Here is a 16,184-nt window from a genome sequence, read left to right on the forward strand (position 1 = left end):
GAGTAGACCTCAAGCCATGAAGCCTAAATAACTGTGCATTCCAATACATTCAAATATTTTATGTAAAAACAAATATATATATTTATTCATCCAAAAGCACAGATTTCAGTGTCATCTTAATCTACTTGAGAAGCTGTTTGTCCACTTCTATGACCTGTCTTTATGACCTATGACCTCTTGTCTTCATAAACTAAATTTCTCTGCACTTATTCTTATAGAGTCCATAATTTACCTTCATACCAAACTAAGCATTTGGTCATTAATTGACACAAGAATATAAAACCTTTATTTTAGATTAGATGTAGTAGCTTTATGAATGTGAGCAATGAGTCCTTACCACCACTAGATGGCAGCGTAGGTCTGCTATAGACAACAGGTTCTGACCACCATCATACAAACTATGGTATTAATATCATTTTTGGTTTAATAAATACCATCACATAATATTGTATAAATGTGATACTTTCTACACTCATGTTTACGTCATGTCTCTCCCCTCCCATCTCAATAGCAGGCACTGTATAATCTGGAGTGTTTTAACCCCCTCACGGGTTCAGGGTTAAATTAACACTCTTTACCGTGTACCTGTATATATTTACATTTGCCACCAGATTGGTAGTGTAGCCTAGTCACATTAGTGTTTCTTTGATGCTGACAAATACTAAATCAAGTATAAATACAAATGTTTAACAAAGTATTTGTATAGACTTCAATCCTGTATGTACAGATATCTACACTGAATGAATATAGGCCTATGAACTGCAACAAAAGGAGGATGAAGATTAGATCTAATCTGGACTATTTATACATTCCTGAATTGTTCTCAGTGGTGCAAAGTATCTCAACTACAATAATTTAACAACACATTGAGGTAGTTTATTCAACTAAATTAGTTATTTGCATATTATAGTTCTGCCTGGTCGCCATTCTGCCTTTAACATTAGATGGATGTATGACAGAAAACACTGAAAAATATTTTTATTTATAAACCAGATTAATCCGTCAGTTACATCCCTGAGTCCCACCACCAGAACAAAGCCAACTTCAGTGGCACCTGGTTGTAGCAGTACAGGGTAGGGGGTTCCAATCCACCACGGGGCATCCGGCTTGGACACACAGTACAACAGCAGTGGCAACATGTGTGGAGAGGGCATTGGCATAATGACAAAGAAACAAGAGGTGACAATAACTGGCAACTCTAAAAAATACAATGAGAAGAACAAGGCTGAGTAGTGTCTCTTTTTTTTTTGACTGGAAGGAAGGCCCCGCCCCTCAGCTCTGATAGGCTGGCCAGCAGCAGCAGCATGGGACGCTGTGTCCATCTCACTCACTGCTTCCAGACCGTGGAGTCACGAAGATGCCAAAAGCCGCGAGCGGCAGGCGTCTCTTCCGGGTTTTTAGACAGCTAGTGGATGGAAATGAAGCTCCACCCACGCGGCAACTTGGAGCGTTGGCGAGAAAACCGGAAACTCTTTGCCGACGCTGCAAATGTAGACACCACCAAAACAAGGTCAACTTCAGTGGCACCTGGTTGTGGCAGTACAGGGTCAAGTCTAGGGGGTTCCAATCCACCACGGGGCATCCGGCTTGGACACACATCTATACCAACACACTGTCCGTGTCCGGGAGAGGGAAGCTGTGCTAGCGACTCCAATGGGCTGGAGAGGCACTATGTCGTCCCAGTGGGGGCTCCTCGCTGGGAGGGGGCTGGGGGAGGCACTATGTCATCCCAGTGGGGGCTCCTCGCTGGGAGGGGCTGGAGGAGGCACTATGTCGTCCCGGTGGGGGCTCCTCGCTGGGAGTGGGCTGGGGGAGGCACTATGTCATCCCGGTGGGGGCTCCTCGCTGGGAGGGGAGTAAATACGGTACAACAGCAGTGGCAACATGTGCGGGGAGGGCATTGGCATAATGACAAAGTTGGCCAGAAAACCGGAAACTCTTTGCCGACGCTGCAAAATGCCGCAAGGGTGAGCAGAGCTTCTGTAGTCACCTCAACTCACACCACCATCACAACACAGTGTCTCTTCTTCTCTGCGACGTCCCAGCGGGAAGTCTTCTTGATCATCATCTTCATTGTTTACATTATATCAATCTAATCTAATCATATTATATACACATCTCTATTCTGTCACCTTCAGGATCTTAACGATTCTGGTTTGTTAACGAGTCCCTCTTAACAGTCAGATTCCTTAACGGTTCCCCTTTGATGATTCCTATATTTATCAAACATTTTAATGAAGGCCAAAATTATACAGATTTGTTTAAACACAATGTCTGTAACTCAGAGTTATGTTGGTCCTTGATATAAAAATACAAAAGTTTGAGAACCACTGCTATTGTAATTGTCTAGCAGACATGAAGTCCACATACCAGCTCTGACAGTGTGGCAAACTGGTTCCAAGTGTGATGGAACAGATTCCAGCTCCTCAATGCTGGTTCCGGTTCCAGACCCCAACCCTAGTCACCAGCAGAATCATCTTCTTCATCATCATCATCATCATCTATGGGTTGACCGTGATCCCTCCTCAGCTTGATAGACACACATTTGAGCGTGAAGGGAACATTAGGAATCTCTCCCACAGTTGTCCACGTGTCCGTCTCTTCACAGTAGCACTCGATGTTGTAGATAAAACTACAAAAAGAGACACAAACAAACAGCCATGAGAGAAATGTCTGGTGTGGACAAGAAGACATTCAAGGAGCAACAGTGTCATACTTATGATCAGAGTCTCGCTCTCCTAGAACGTAGACCTTTCCATCCACCACAACCATGTGAGCCGTCGGCCAGCCGCGTTCCATTTGCATGGAGGCACACATGGTCCACTGGTTGGTCTGGGGGTTGAAGCACTCCATCGTATATTCAATTTTCCCATTATTATTACAACCACCTATAGACAAAGAAGAATTAACAGGATTAGTGTGTTTTATTATGTGCCCAAACTATAATGAAGTTTAAACTATAATGAAGTTTAAGTGAGTCTATTATGGAACTAAGATCAGTGGTGGAATGTAACTGAATACTTTTAGTGTACTTTTAATTTACTTGAATGTTTCCTTTTTCCTGTCTTTTAAGAGGCAAACACTATTTATTTTTTTGCAATTATTTGACAGTTCACTACTTACTTTTAAAATGTTGGGGTGGCGAGCAGTGACGCACAATGAATTAGGCTTATAATAAAACAGCGATATAGCAGAAGATGCAAATAGTAGAGAGAAACGCATAGGCTACTTGGATTGGTCTTAATTAAATTAAGCTTATTTTATTTAACAATAAACAACATGAAAAAAATGTGTAGCAGCCTTCATGAAAGCAGTGACACACGAAACATTAGGCATACGATGATAAAACGGCGAAGTCAACATTGAAACAGCGCCTGACACAGGCATTAGACTGACAGAAACATAGCTTTTTCAGAAAACTGTCAAGATGTAGAAGACATTTTTAGAATCTGATCTCAGGTCAAAATGGGTTAAAATTGAACTGAAACACCAGGGGGAAAAAAAAGAGTATATGAAAGCCTTTTGAAATGTGTATACTGTAGGTTACTATTGGAATTGCATTGCAGGTGCTGCCAAATAAGTAATTAGGCCTCATGCCATGCAGTCAGTTGCGCAAATATAGGTCAGATCAATTAGCAGAGCGGAGCAGCTTCTCTGCAGCACAATGACCAGCTCTTCTTAAAGTGTACTTACTTTAATAATGACAGTGTTGGATCTCCAGACAAACAAACCTTGGATTATAATTATTGGATTACAATTCTTCTTTCTTCAAACAAACAGCACGAGCCACGAGGTAAGAAACTAATTCTTCACTGTCCACGTGCACCCATGGGCAGCGGGTGTTCTTGGGTCGCATTCCCATCAAAGTAGCTTATAATACCACACTATAACTTTGTGATCAACCTTCTTAATTTGCTTATTTTATTTGTAAAAAGCAACACGGTATTAAGACATGGCAGTATAATAGTATAATATTGGTGCAAAATGGAAATATGTAATTAAATAGTTAATGTCAATTAAAAGGAGAGAGAGAGAGCGAGAGAGAGACGTAAAGCCCCCATTTCAAAGAATAAAAAAGTGCCGTCTAGCGCGAAGCTTCGCAGGCGCGACTCAAATCAAATAAGCATTTTTATATTGTTGAATTATGAGGCACATTTACCTCTATATCAGGGGTGGGCAACTTGATGATGAAGAGGGCCACTAAATGTACACACTGTGGGCTTGGAGAAGATGCACTCCGAAGGGGTTGTAGTGGCAGCGGCAGGGAATCAGGGATGGATAGAATCCTCTTCACTACAGGTACCAACTTTGGATAATGTGGCACATTATTTTTCCACCACGACAGTGGTCGTGGACTTCTTTGCATATTTTAAAATGCAACCATGTCACTTTTGACTTATTTTTCTGCGTGGACGGCATGACTGTAGCTGCACTTGTTGACTTCCTCGTTAACACGTGAGGACGGAGGAGGCGTTGCGAGGCACAAGCATGGCTCGCTGACCAAAATAGTCGATTTTTTATTTCCAGATCGATTCCCGTGCTTATCGAACGAATGTCGATTAATCATTTTTTTTGGGTCAGCCCTAACCACACCTAACATTAAAGTGATGAATGCATTACTTATTCCAAAACTGTGAAAAGGGCCATTTTGCATATTGAGTATTTTTATTTTTGGTATTGCAAGCACCTTTTAATTGTATGCCTATACGTTTGTACTTTCTCTCGGGTATAAAAGTATTTCAATATTCTGGTATCGCTATTCTTAAGTAAAAAGAAAACAGAGTACTTCTTCCACCACTGACTAAGAGCCTTTAAGTAGAGGTATGATACCTGTAACGTAGATCTTTCCATTCAGAACACAAGCAGCTGGTTGATGATGTCGTGGAATCTGTATAGGAGCTAGTTGTGTCCACACAGATGTTTTAGGGTTGTACTTGGCCACCTGGTCACGTAGCTCCCCACCTTGAGTGCCAACTAGAGTCCAGGAGGACACAAACATCAAAACATTATTCACTGTCAACAGGAGAAGCATGGATACATAATAACAAAGGATTTGTACATTTTCAGTGAACCATTATGCTTGACATACACCAATCTGGGAACATGAATAACACAATCTCATGACACCCCAACTGCACAACACCTACAGGCTGAACCTGCAGGTCCATAAATCTGTTCCATACCAATAAAATAGAGATGTCCATCCAGAGCGACCACGTTACAGCCGTCATAATTGTAATGCTCTGCCACACCGACAGACTCCATGAGCCTCCAGGAGTCTGTGTGCGGGTGGTATTTTTCCATTGAGTCTTCACTCTTCTCACTCCCTCGGCCCCCGACTGCAAACACACATCCATCCAGCATCACCAGGCCTGTGAACATTGAGCAGGGAAAACATAAACATGAAACTGCATAAATATTATATATGTTATAATTTGGCATTCTTATACACATATATACACTAATACATTCTGGATATCATGTTTGAGGAGCTAAATCAACCCTGCCTCCAATATTTCCCATTCTGTGTGATGTCAGGAATAGAAGTAGTATTAACTGACTGCTGCCTGACCACACCACTGCTATAATACAGGAATATACATTTACTTCATATTTAACAATAGTAATGGATCCACATTTATTGCGACTGTAGGACAGGTTGCATTTACTATGAACACCTGCATCTCCCGGTACTCACGCCTCCATAATAGGGTGTGGTGTGGGGTGTGGAGGGCGTGACCATAATATTATATGGTCACACCTCGTGACATCACACCTCCATATATGGTCATGCCTTGTGACATCACACCTCCATATATGGTCATGCCTCGTGACATCATGCACCATATATGGAAATATGGTGAAAAAAATATATGTTGATCTGACCTCATCAAACCCTGTACACTCAAGACACGCTCCATATATGGCCAGTACAGAATTCATTCCATATGTTGATCTGACCTCATCAAACCCTGTACACTCAAGACACACTCCATATATGGCCAGTACAGAATTCATTCCATATGTTGATCTGACCTCATCAAACCCTGTACACTCAAGACACACTCCATATATGGCCAGTACAGAATTCATTCCATATGTTGATCTGACCCCCCCACCATGCCAAAGCGCCAGCGCTCACCCAGCAGTCTGCCGTCACCGAGGGCTTCTCGCCCCTCAGGGCATCTTACTGGTAGGTCAATATTACAGTCAGTACAGTATGTACAATTATCAACTGGATCCACTTGTGATGTCATTATTCTGCAGTTGGAACTCTTACATGTTGCTACCTGTACAGGTGCCTCTGCTAGTTTAATGAATTATTTATCAAATTACATAAACTATATGTTGCCAATCTTACTGAAACAAGAGCGTGGCTCATTCATGGGAGCCATCCTCAACCATGAGTTATGAAGAACATCATAGCGCCACATCTCTCTGCTCTCGTTATCATCATTATAACCTCCGGCCAAATACAGGCTGGAACCTACGTTGGAGAAAGAGCAAAATTAAAACAAGTTATACCTTGATTGTTAGAATAAATGCTTCTAGACCCTGTAGCACTGTGAGATTCACAAGAATGTAAAGTGTGTTCCCAGATTGACCAAAAGGCTACTGCGAACGAAGCGAACGGCTGCCTGGTATCTTCATCCTGGCTGGAGAAATCTAACTGGAGCAACGTTCATCTGCCGGGACTCAGCAACTTTGCAAAGACATGGGAACTAATTTAGCTGCTCATACATGACATAGGAGGAATTATGTTAAATATATTGAACCAAGCTGTCTTGTGTGAACGAGCCGGTCCATTTGGTTACACTACCAAAGTAGTGTCTACAGCCAATCGGCTCGCAACCAGAGCAAAGGGACTTTTTTGTATCAACGCTGACCTGCGTGATTAAAGTGAAACGATTGAAGTGACTGGAGACAAATATATCTTCAGGTTTGAACGCACCTTCAGATTCTACGTGCAAGACTGACCCAAAGTCTCACTTCCTTCCTGGACTACATGCTGTCTCAGTAACGGCCTATTCATAGTCTGGATTTTCGGTGGTGAGGTGACCACTGCTCCGGTGGTGACCATTTTCCTGCCTACCAGTAGGCCATAGTAGTAGGCTGCTATAGGCTACATTTCCCAGCCTCACTGTGGAGACATATACCATTGTAGATATAAAATTAAATAAACACTGTGTTTGGGTTTGGGTGTCAGATGACAAAATAACATAACGTTGATCCACAACAGTAATGGGTCTGCCCTGTCCGTTTTTATACTTTAACTTGTCCATTCCATCGCGGGCCGTCAGAATTATGCTTCCATTTTAGTCTTGCAGTGCGTTGACTGTCGGATATATCAAATAATTAAATACACGCTGTATGGTTTCTTTCTCAGCTGACAAAATAAAATGTCTTCTCTCCCTGGTTCCATAAGGATATGTCCACATGTCTTCTCTCCCTGGTTCCATAAGGATATGTCCACATGTCTTCTCTCCCTGGTTCCATAAGGATATGTCCACATGTCTTCTCTCCCTGGTTCCATAAGGATATGTCCACATGTCTTCTCTCCCTGGTTCCATAAGGATATGTCCACATGTCTTCTCTCCCTGGTTCCATAAGGATATGTCCACATGTCTTCTCTCCCTGGTTCCATAAGGATATGTCCACGTCTTCTCTCCCTGGTTCCATAAGGATATGTCCACATGTCTTCTCTCCCTGGTTCCATAAGGATATGTCCACATGTCTTCTCTCCCTGGTTCCATAAGGATATGTCCACATGTCTTCTCGTCAAGTAAGATGTAAACATTGAGAACTGTTTTGAGGAGAGGGGAGGCGGCTATCAGATCAGAACACCGAACATTTTCTAACGGCGAATAATAATAATACCACTGTCGATCCAGAGCCATAGAGTAGAAGAGTTGTGACAAGTCAAAGATAGTAGAGAGATGGAAGATGGTGTACTGCAGTGACAGTGTACACACCAGTGTCACTGGCAAGCAAACTTACAAACTACAGACTGGCAGCCAAGTAGCCTAGCATCCTACATGTAGGCAGGAAGATGACGCCCAAAAAAGCCAAAATCCTACCGAACGCGTCACTATGCCCTACCCCTATCCACAAGGAGGAGCAGTGTACCATAGCATTATGGGAATTGTAGTCCAGGAAGGAAGCGAGCCCATTGTCTGTGACATCATGGGCACTGCTCAAATCTAAAACCACAGATTACACACATAAAGACCCCAGGAAAGTGTTCTAAATCTTCTAAAACTCATTAACATATATATTTTTGCAAAAAGGGTGAAGTATCCCTTTACTATTTAGCCATTGATTATATATTGTTTATTATTAGATTATTATATCAGTGTTTATTCTTATTTAAACTACTAGTCTTTGTGTGGATGTGTGATCATGCATTGAGCTTGTCTGGAATTGGGTTTTTTTTTATTTCGTTTTTACATTTTTTTAAACACATTTTAGTGGTATAATACAATGTGCCCTTGGGCTTGAAAAGGTAGGTTACCACTGCATTACAGGTCTTAAGTTGATTGACTGTGATGGTAATCCTCACCTGATGAACACACAGCATAAGAGTTCATTTGACAGGGCAGTCGTCCTAGAGTCTTCTGCTGATTAGTCAGTGGATCGAAGCTCTCAACTTTGTTGGTATTTCCCAGCATCACAATCACTTCAACAAGCAGAGGAGAAGGAGCAGGTGAGACAGAGTAGATTTAAGAGTTGAAGGAGAAACCAAAATGTATTTGAGCTTTCAGTGTGGCAGCCCCAACCATCTGGAATTCTCTCCCCATGGAGAGTAGAACCTTCTGGGATAGAGACTGCAGTGTGGCAGCCCCAACCCTCTGGAACTCTCTCCCCATGGAGAGTAGAACCTTCTGGGATAGAGACTGCAGTGTGGCAGCCCCAACCCTCTGGAACTCTCTCCCCATGGAGAGTAGAACCTTCTGGGATAGAGGCTGCAGTGTGGCAGCCCCAACCCTCTGGAACTCTCTCCCCATGGAGAGTAGAACCTTCTGGGATAGAGGCTGCAGTGTGGCAGCCCCAACCCTCTGGAACTCTCTCCCCATGGAGAGTAGAACCTTCTGGGATAGAGGCTGCAGTGTGGCAGCCCCAACCCTCTGGAACTCTCTCCCCAGAGAGGCAGCACTACATTAGCAGTCACTGAATGAATCCAGGAGACAATTGGTGTGCATTTTGACATGTATAAAAGCACAAGAAAAACGAAATGAGAAAAAATAATGGAATCATGATGTAATAACCACTATGAAGCCTGAATAGAAAACCAGTCATATTCTTTATTGTCAGATAAGGTTTTTCCAGCATCATCAGGTGCAACATGCATGCATGTGTTCAGCAGGGTACCTGTGATCCTGCCACTGCGTGGGCGTGCTGTGTTAGAGTATGGCTGCTCCCCCTTGGCTTCAGAGATGAACCTCTGACAGCCCTGCTGTTCTTTCACCACATCCAGACTCTCAACCACAGTGTGGAGGTAGGAGGGACTGATGAGAGGCAGACGGATGTGCTCCAACACCTTGAAGAACACACAGAACACCAAGTATTAGTACTAGTCCAATTGGATATTGGGTGATCAACATGACATTGATAGAGACCTCCGATTGTCTTACAAGGTGAGAGAATAAGAAATGACTGACCTGTCCAAAGCTCTGCTTGCGGGTAGGACTCTTGCCTAACCACAGCATGGCAGCCTCAAACACCATGTCCTCCTCTGGAACATTCAGATGGTCACTGGAGAGAACCGCTGTCAGCCTTTCCACGGAGAGAGAGAGTAACTCTTCCTATTGGTAGAAGAAGAAAAACACAATTAGCTGATAGATGAAGACAAGACACTGTTCCCATACTTCACACTGAAGTCACATTTTCTCGTCTGAAATATTCACTGGTGATATATTAGTGTAATGCTCATGACTGTAGCTTATCAATATGCGTGTATCTAATCACTGTGACTGATTGAATGTTTCTACCCAGGTCTGGTCTGGGAAGTTGAGTAATGGTAATAAAACAACCCAAATGTATGACCCTCAACCACTGGGGGGCTGCCATAAGGTTCGACCTCCCGTTAGTTCGACCGGATTAAGGTTGGTGAGGGATGCGTTAAAACGACCGGATTAAGGTTGGTGAGGGATGCGTTAAAACGACCGGATTAAGGTTGGTGAGGGATGCGTTGCTCCCGTGCTTGCGGTTATATTTAGGTTAGAGTTAGAGATAGGGTTAGTAATGGTCGATCTAACGGGAGGTCGGACCAATATCACGCTACCCAACCACTGACCTTCTGGTAGATGACACCGAAGTGTTCCAGAATGTGATCCAAGCTGTATTTCTTCAACATTTCACAGGAGTGGTCGTCGGCACTGCAGTAAAACTCCACACAGTTATTTACGTCCAAGTTACGCTTCATGTATTTACAGCAGGCCTCTCGCACAGACGTGACTTCCAACAGGTCTGATGCCGCTAGCAGAGCCTGGAACAAATTAACACATTAGCTTTATGGGGAACTGATGTTATGTAGGACTAACATGGAGACAATGACTGATGTTTATGATAATAATAAAATACATTACCTGTACATTATCATTACTGATGGAGACCTTAGACGTGTAGGCGTAGTTCACCAGCAAACCAATCATCTGAGGTTCCACTCCACTGATGGTCACTCTGTCCTGTGTGGACTCCCTCATACCAGATGTAAACATGGCCTGTGCACGTTGGAAAGATGAATGGTTGGCTTGGAGTGTCCATAGTTTCTTTCTTATTTACATTGTTAACTGATTAATTCATTTTGTGTAGAATGATAAATTGATTCATGTAAAAGCCAAGGCAGACTTGAAATGTCATTGCCTGAACACCAGCAGGTCAATAGACGTGTGTATTTACCTCAAAGTAAGGGCTGAAGGAGGCCAGTACATGACGATGGCAGGAGACCTCCTGTCCCTCACAGCACAGAATCACATCACACAAGACACTGTTGAGACGCAGCCTGTTGAGACCCTCTAACAGCTTGTTGGGATGGTGGGGGTCCACAAACACCTCAGCATCCAGGGAGGATGGAGGTACACCGTCCTCCTGAAGTGCAACAACAACAACAACATCCAGAGGGACATTCATAATCAGACAAATAAACTACCGATATCTGTGAGTCATGTTGCTGATCTGGTAATGATGCTTGAAAACGGTCACTCACATGGTCAGTGTCCAGTCTCATCCTCTTAGCAGCCTGTGGTGATTCTCTCTGCCAGGCAGCATCCATGATGTTGTCAGCCATGGCTGAGGTGAGGTGGAGAGAGAACACACAACATTACGGTTACATGTGGTTTAACTCATGGCTGAGGTGAGGTGGAGAGAGAACACACTACATTACTGTTACATGTGGTTTAACTCATGACTGAGGTGAGGTGGAGAGAGAACACACAACATTACTGTTACATGTGGTTTAACTCATGGCTGAGGTGAGGTGGAGAGAGAACACATTACATTACGGTTACATGTGGTTTAACTCATGGCTGAGGTGAGGTGAGGTGGAGAGAGAACACATTACATTACGGTTACATGTGGTTTAACTCATGGCTGAGGTGAGGTGAGGTGGAGAGAGAACACATTACATTACGGTTACATGTGGTTTAACTCATGGCTGAGGTGAGGTGAGGTGGAGAGAGAACACACTACATTACTGTTACATGTGGTTTAAACTCATGGCTGAGGTGAGGTGGAGAGAGAACACATTACATTACTGTTACATGTGGTTTAACCCATTCTGGGAGGGAACCCCTTTTGGTGTTTTAAAGCATTATGTTATACTTTAGCTTTTGAAAAATAGCAGATCTACAAGTTCATAGCGCTATGAACATACAAGTTCATAGCGCGGCACTGAGGCTTTTTCAAGTCTGCTATTTATTTTTTAAATCGTGAAAAAGCCTCAAATCTTTGAATATATATTATTACAGAGTGAAATCTTTGCTTCTGGGGAAGTCCCTGGAACAACATATTTTCAGATGATAAGATGATAATTTGTGGGGTCCTTGACATGAAATATTGAGCACCTCTGATACAGAAACATAAGGTTTCAGGATTTAGAAGACATTTTTTAAATTTCGACGTCAGGCCTAAATGGGTAAACTCATGGCTGAGGTGAGGTGGAGCACTTCCGCATTTAACCAGAAAATGAGGAAGTAGAGTGTTCTTCCGGGTCCTTCATACGCCTCTGAGCAACTTCCATTGAATGAAAAGTGTGGTCGGGGTTGTCTGCTCTCTAGTTTATAACTATGGGTTACACAGTGAAATCCTCAGTGATCATTTAACTCTGAGGTGGACAAATGGAAGTTATGGAACCTTGATGGAATGAACACGATGTTTGATATACTGAAGCTTTCTTTAATCGGGGAGATTTGTTGATCATATCAAGTACTCTTTTGTAATGTCCTCCTGGCTAGGGATGGAAAATCGATTAATCGCTGTAAAGAAATTCTTCAATAAACTGAATGTAATGCTGTCTGCGCGCGGCAGAGGAGCATGCATGTGTGGGCCGGTTGAAAAAAAGTTTTTATTTAATTGTATTCCTCATAAAAGATACCTGGCCCTTTATCTCAAATGGTCACATATATTTTTGATTAAGGAATATAATAGGCCTATGCCTTTTGTATTATTTATGTATATCAGCAAAATGTAGATTTTTATGTTAGACATTGAGGGAAATTATAAGATTAAGATTAAAAAAACACAATTTATCGTTAATTGATTGATAAGCTTATCAATTATCAATAACCAAATTAACCGATCATTTTCATCGCTAGTCCTGGCTACTACACTCTGTTCAGTTAAACAAGCATTTGTAAGTGAGTACAGTCAGTCTGCTACGACTGGCCAATAGAGCAGTCTGAGTATCAGGATTCTTTCTCTGGGTTACTTCTTTGACAAATGAACATGTACATGTTTCTCAGAGAGTGAGACCAACTAGTAAGCATCATTATGTTTCCTATGCATTGTGGCATTAAACATCATGTCAGCTACACATCCTAGACTCTTCTCCCTCCCATAATGATGATATAAGGCAGTGGTTCCCAAAGTGGGGCCCGGGGAAATTCCATTAAGGGGTTCGTGGATGCATGTCGAACCGGGGGTCCTTGAAATTATACACGTTTCCGCTGTTTCCTATAGCTGTGTTATGCATCTTTGAAACATCTCACCAACACGCAAGCGGCGCCGCCGCTCTCCGTGAACAGAGGGTATGTAAATCTGCATCCCATGGAGAGCGGAATAAGCTGTCAGGGACCCTAGCGTAGCGCGTGATACAAACACAACGTAAACAAAGCTCAAATAAACAAACCTCGTTGTTCTGCCTACAAATCCAAAGTCCAACCAAGTGTTCCACAACAGACGGACAGCCGCACACAAACAGCAATGGAAGTAGTCCGTCAAACAATGTAAGTTTCACTTTGAGACGTTTTAAACTTTAACAATAACTAAGATAACTTTACTCCTGCATGCCTTCTTCACAGGGACGACATGTTACCACTAACTGTGTCCGTCTGACAACACACTACAGAAGAACAGTTCCGGACACTAAAGTAAATACCATTTCCGGGTTTCTGATCCGGTCGGAGCGGAAATAACTTGACGTCATCATGCGGCCAGAACGCGTGATTTCTTTCTACGTCCGTGATTAGCCATGGTAACGCCCCGCCTGCCTCTGATTGGCCTACCGACACTGCCCGTCTTGCCTGTCCTCCGAGATGCTCAGATGCAAGGGTACTCCGTTTGATTGATTGATTTAAATATTTATTAACAGTTTGCAGAATTACAGTACATTTCAAGCACAAACTCAATACAAAGGCTGTTAACTGTGAGTGGACGACCCAATTAAGCATTACACTTGTTTCCAATAGGGTCCACCATGTTCAATTCATCAAAAACATTTAGAGACGTACAAATAGACACTTCTTAGACAAAGAACAGAACAGGAATTCATCATAATGGAGGTAAAAAGGGAAAAGAAACATATACAGTGAGGGAAAAAAAGGGGTGGGCGGTGGGGGGGGATTCACGTTCAGCTCAGTTCATTTGTTGGTTTTCCTTGGAGGAGCTGCGTTGGGTCCCCAAGTCGGCTCCGTAGCCGTACCTTGAGTTGGCTGTGTGGCCGTGACCGTCTCTTGTGTTGTCCTTGCGTTGGGTCCCCAAGTCGGCTCCGTGGCCGTACATTGAGTTGGCTGTGTGGCCGTGACCGTCTCTTGTGTTGTCCTTGCGTTGTCCTTGCGTTGGGTCCCCAAGTCGGCTCAGTGGCCATACCTTGAGTTGGCTGTGTGGCCGCGACCGTCTCTTGTGTTGTCCTTGCGTCCGTGTTTGAGGGATTCCGATTTGACAGGGGCCAGTTTTGAATTGCAGACATCCGTAGGTGCCCTTTGAGAGCGGTTTTGAAGGAGTCAAGGGATTCGCATGTCTTAATGACTGTTGGTAGGGCGTTCCACATTTTGGTGGCATAGGAGCGAAAATTATTTAGTCCCTTGTTTGTGCCGAATCTGGGTTGTACATGGTTGTTGTGGGTGTGGACTTCGTTAACATTAAGGAAGTATCTAGACAGGTACATGGGTATCTTGGTGGTGTATCGAATCTTGTGGACCAGACCCATTGCAAGATGCTGTACTCTGTCGTCGACCCTAAGCCATTCCAGCCTGTCGAAGTGGGCAGGGGTGAGGTGGGTTCGGGGGGCGAGGTCAAGTAGGAGCCTGACCAGTTTGTTTTGGGAAGTCTGGAGCCTAGTTTTAAGGGCCTTTGAGGTGCTGTGGTACCAGGAGGTGCATGCATAGTCAAAGAAACCTTGTACAAGGGCTCCTGGTCCGTGATGGGAAATAATACGCATACAAGAGAATGGCAACACGCGACAGTAACTTGTAACTTTATTTTTTGTAGAAGAGGCAAACCAATATTGTTTGTACCTTTTGCTTTGATTTAATAATTGATTGAACAACTATGATTTGATTTGGCTGTCTAATAGTACTAATACTAAAAAGATAAAGATCAAGGGAAATAGACCTTTTTACAGTACAATAATGTTTCAAGTTTACACATGTAGATGTATGCAAATAAACAGGCCAGCGGCATAAACAATATTAGTTTGCCTCTTCTACGAAAAATAAAAGTTACTGTCGCGCGTGCCAAGCTGTCATTCTCTTGTATTATTTATTTATTTCCTCGCCTCACCCAGGCTTTCCACCACCTCAGAGGCAGGCAGGGCGTTACCATGTCAATCACAGGCGTAGAAAGAAATCACGCGGCCAGAACACCCTAAAAAGTTCCCCTAAAATGTTTAGTTTGGTACAAATGGTGATTTGTGACATGAGGTTAGGTCATCTAGAGTTCTTATTTATTTCGTTATTTATTTATTTTATTTATTTATGTTTATTCCGGGCGGGGGGGATTTTGTAAAGCTTTATAAATAAATGTTTAACCCTCATTGATAATAATACCAAACAAACCCGCCCCTTTACCAACTCGCCTCATAGGCTACAGCCGGCGGAACTGTGCGGCCTGGTATTCATTAAGTAACCTAAGTAAATTATGCTTGAACGGTTAAACCTATAGCTCTGGTCCATAGCCTTCTACTGCTTCTACGATTCTGCCCTGCAGTATAAGGCTATGGGACTTTCAGTTTTAAATCTCAAATCGAAATCAGACCAGCCTCTCCTCTTTAGCGTATTTTAAAAGAACGTTTTTGCTACTCACCAAAACAAAGGCGGGTTGTGTCATTAGAAAGCCTACTTTCCTTAGTGGACGCACTCTGAGCCCCCCACCACACGTATAAACGGTACTTTTTGGCCAAAAAGGGATTTGGTTTCCACCAGGAAAAAAATACCTTTAGTTACTCCGCTGCGCCCTCTACCGATATTGCCCAGAGAACTGCCTCTAAGAGAATATTTTTCCTCCGGTGAAAATAAATCCCTTTCTGTCCAAAAAGTACCGTTTATACGTGTGGTGGGGGGCTCAGAGTGCGTCCACTAAGGAAAGTAGGCTTTCTAATGACACAACCCGCCTTTGTTTTGGTGAGTAGCAAAAACGTTCTTTTAAAATACTCTAAAGAGGAGAGGCTGGTCTGATTTCGATTTGAGATTTAAAACTGAAAGTACCATAGCCTTATACTGCAGGGCAGAATCGTAGAAGCAGTAGAAGGC

General features: G+C 43.1%; 1 protein-coding gene across 1 annotated transcript; it reads right to left on the reverse strand.

The window, feature by feature from the left end:
• Nucleotides 1–964: 964 nt before the first annotated feature.
• On the reverse strand, nt 965–13,532 carry LOC306915816 (kelch-like protein 24). Its single transcript, XM_079493454.1, has 13 exons — nt 13,346–13,532; nt 11,207–11,289; nt 10,900–11,088; nt 10,587–10,721; nt 10,295–10,486; nt 9,660–9,803; nt 9,370–9,538; nt 8,561–8,677; nt 6,362–6,487; nt 5,184–5,372; nt 4,831–4,974; nt 2,717–2,888; nt 965–2,632 (listed from the first exon to the last, which is right to left on the reverse strand). The coding sequence occupies exons 2-13, from the start codon at nt 11,285–11,287 to the stop codon at nt 2,458–2,460; spliced, it is 1,833 nt and encodes a 610-aa protein (XP_079349580.1). The 5' UTR covers nt 11,288–11,289; nt 13,346–13,532; the 3' UTR covers nt 965–2,457.
• Nucleotides 13,533–16,184: the final 2,652 nt, after the last annotated feature.

The sequence above is a fragment of the Electrona antarctica genome (genome assembly GCF_951216825.1).
Source record: "Electrona antarctica genome assembly, chromosome: 22".
Taxonomy (NCBI): domain Eukaryota; kingdom Metazoa; phylum Chordata; class Actinopteri; order Myctophiformes; family Myctophidae; genus Electrona; species Electrona antarctica.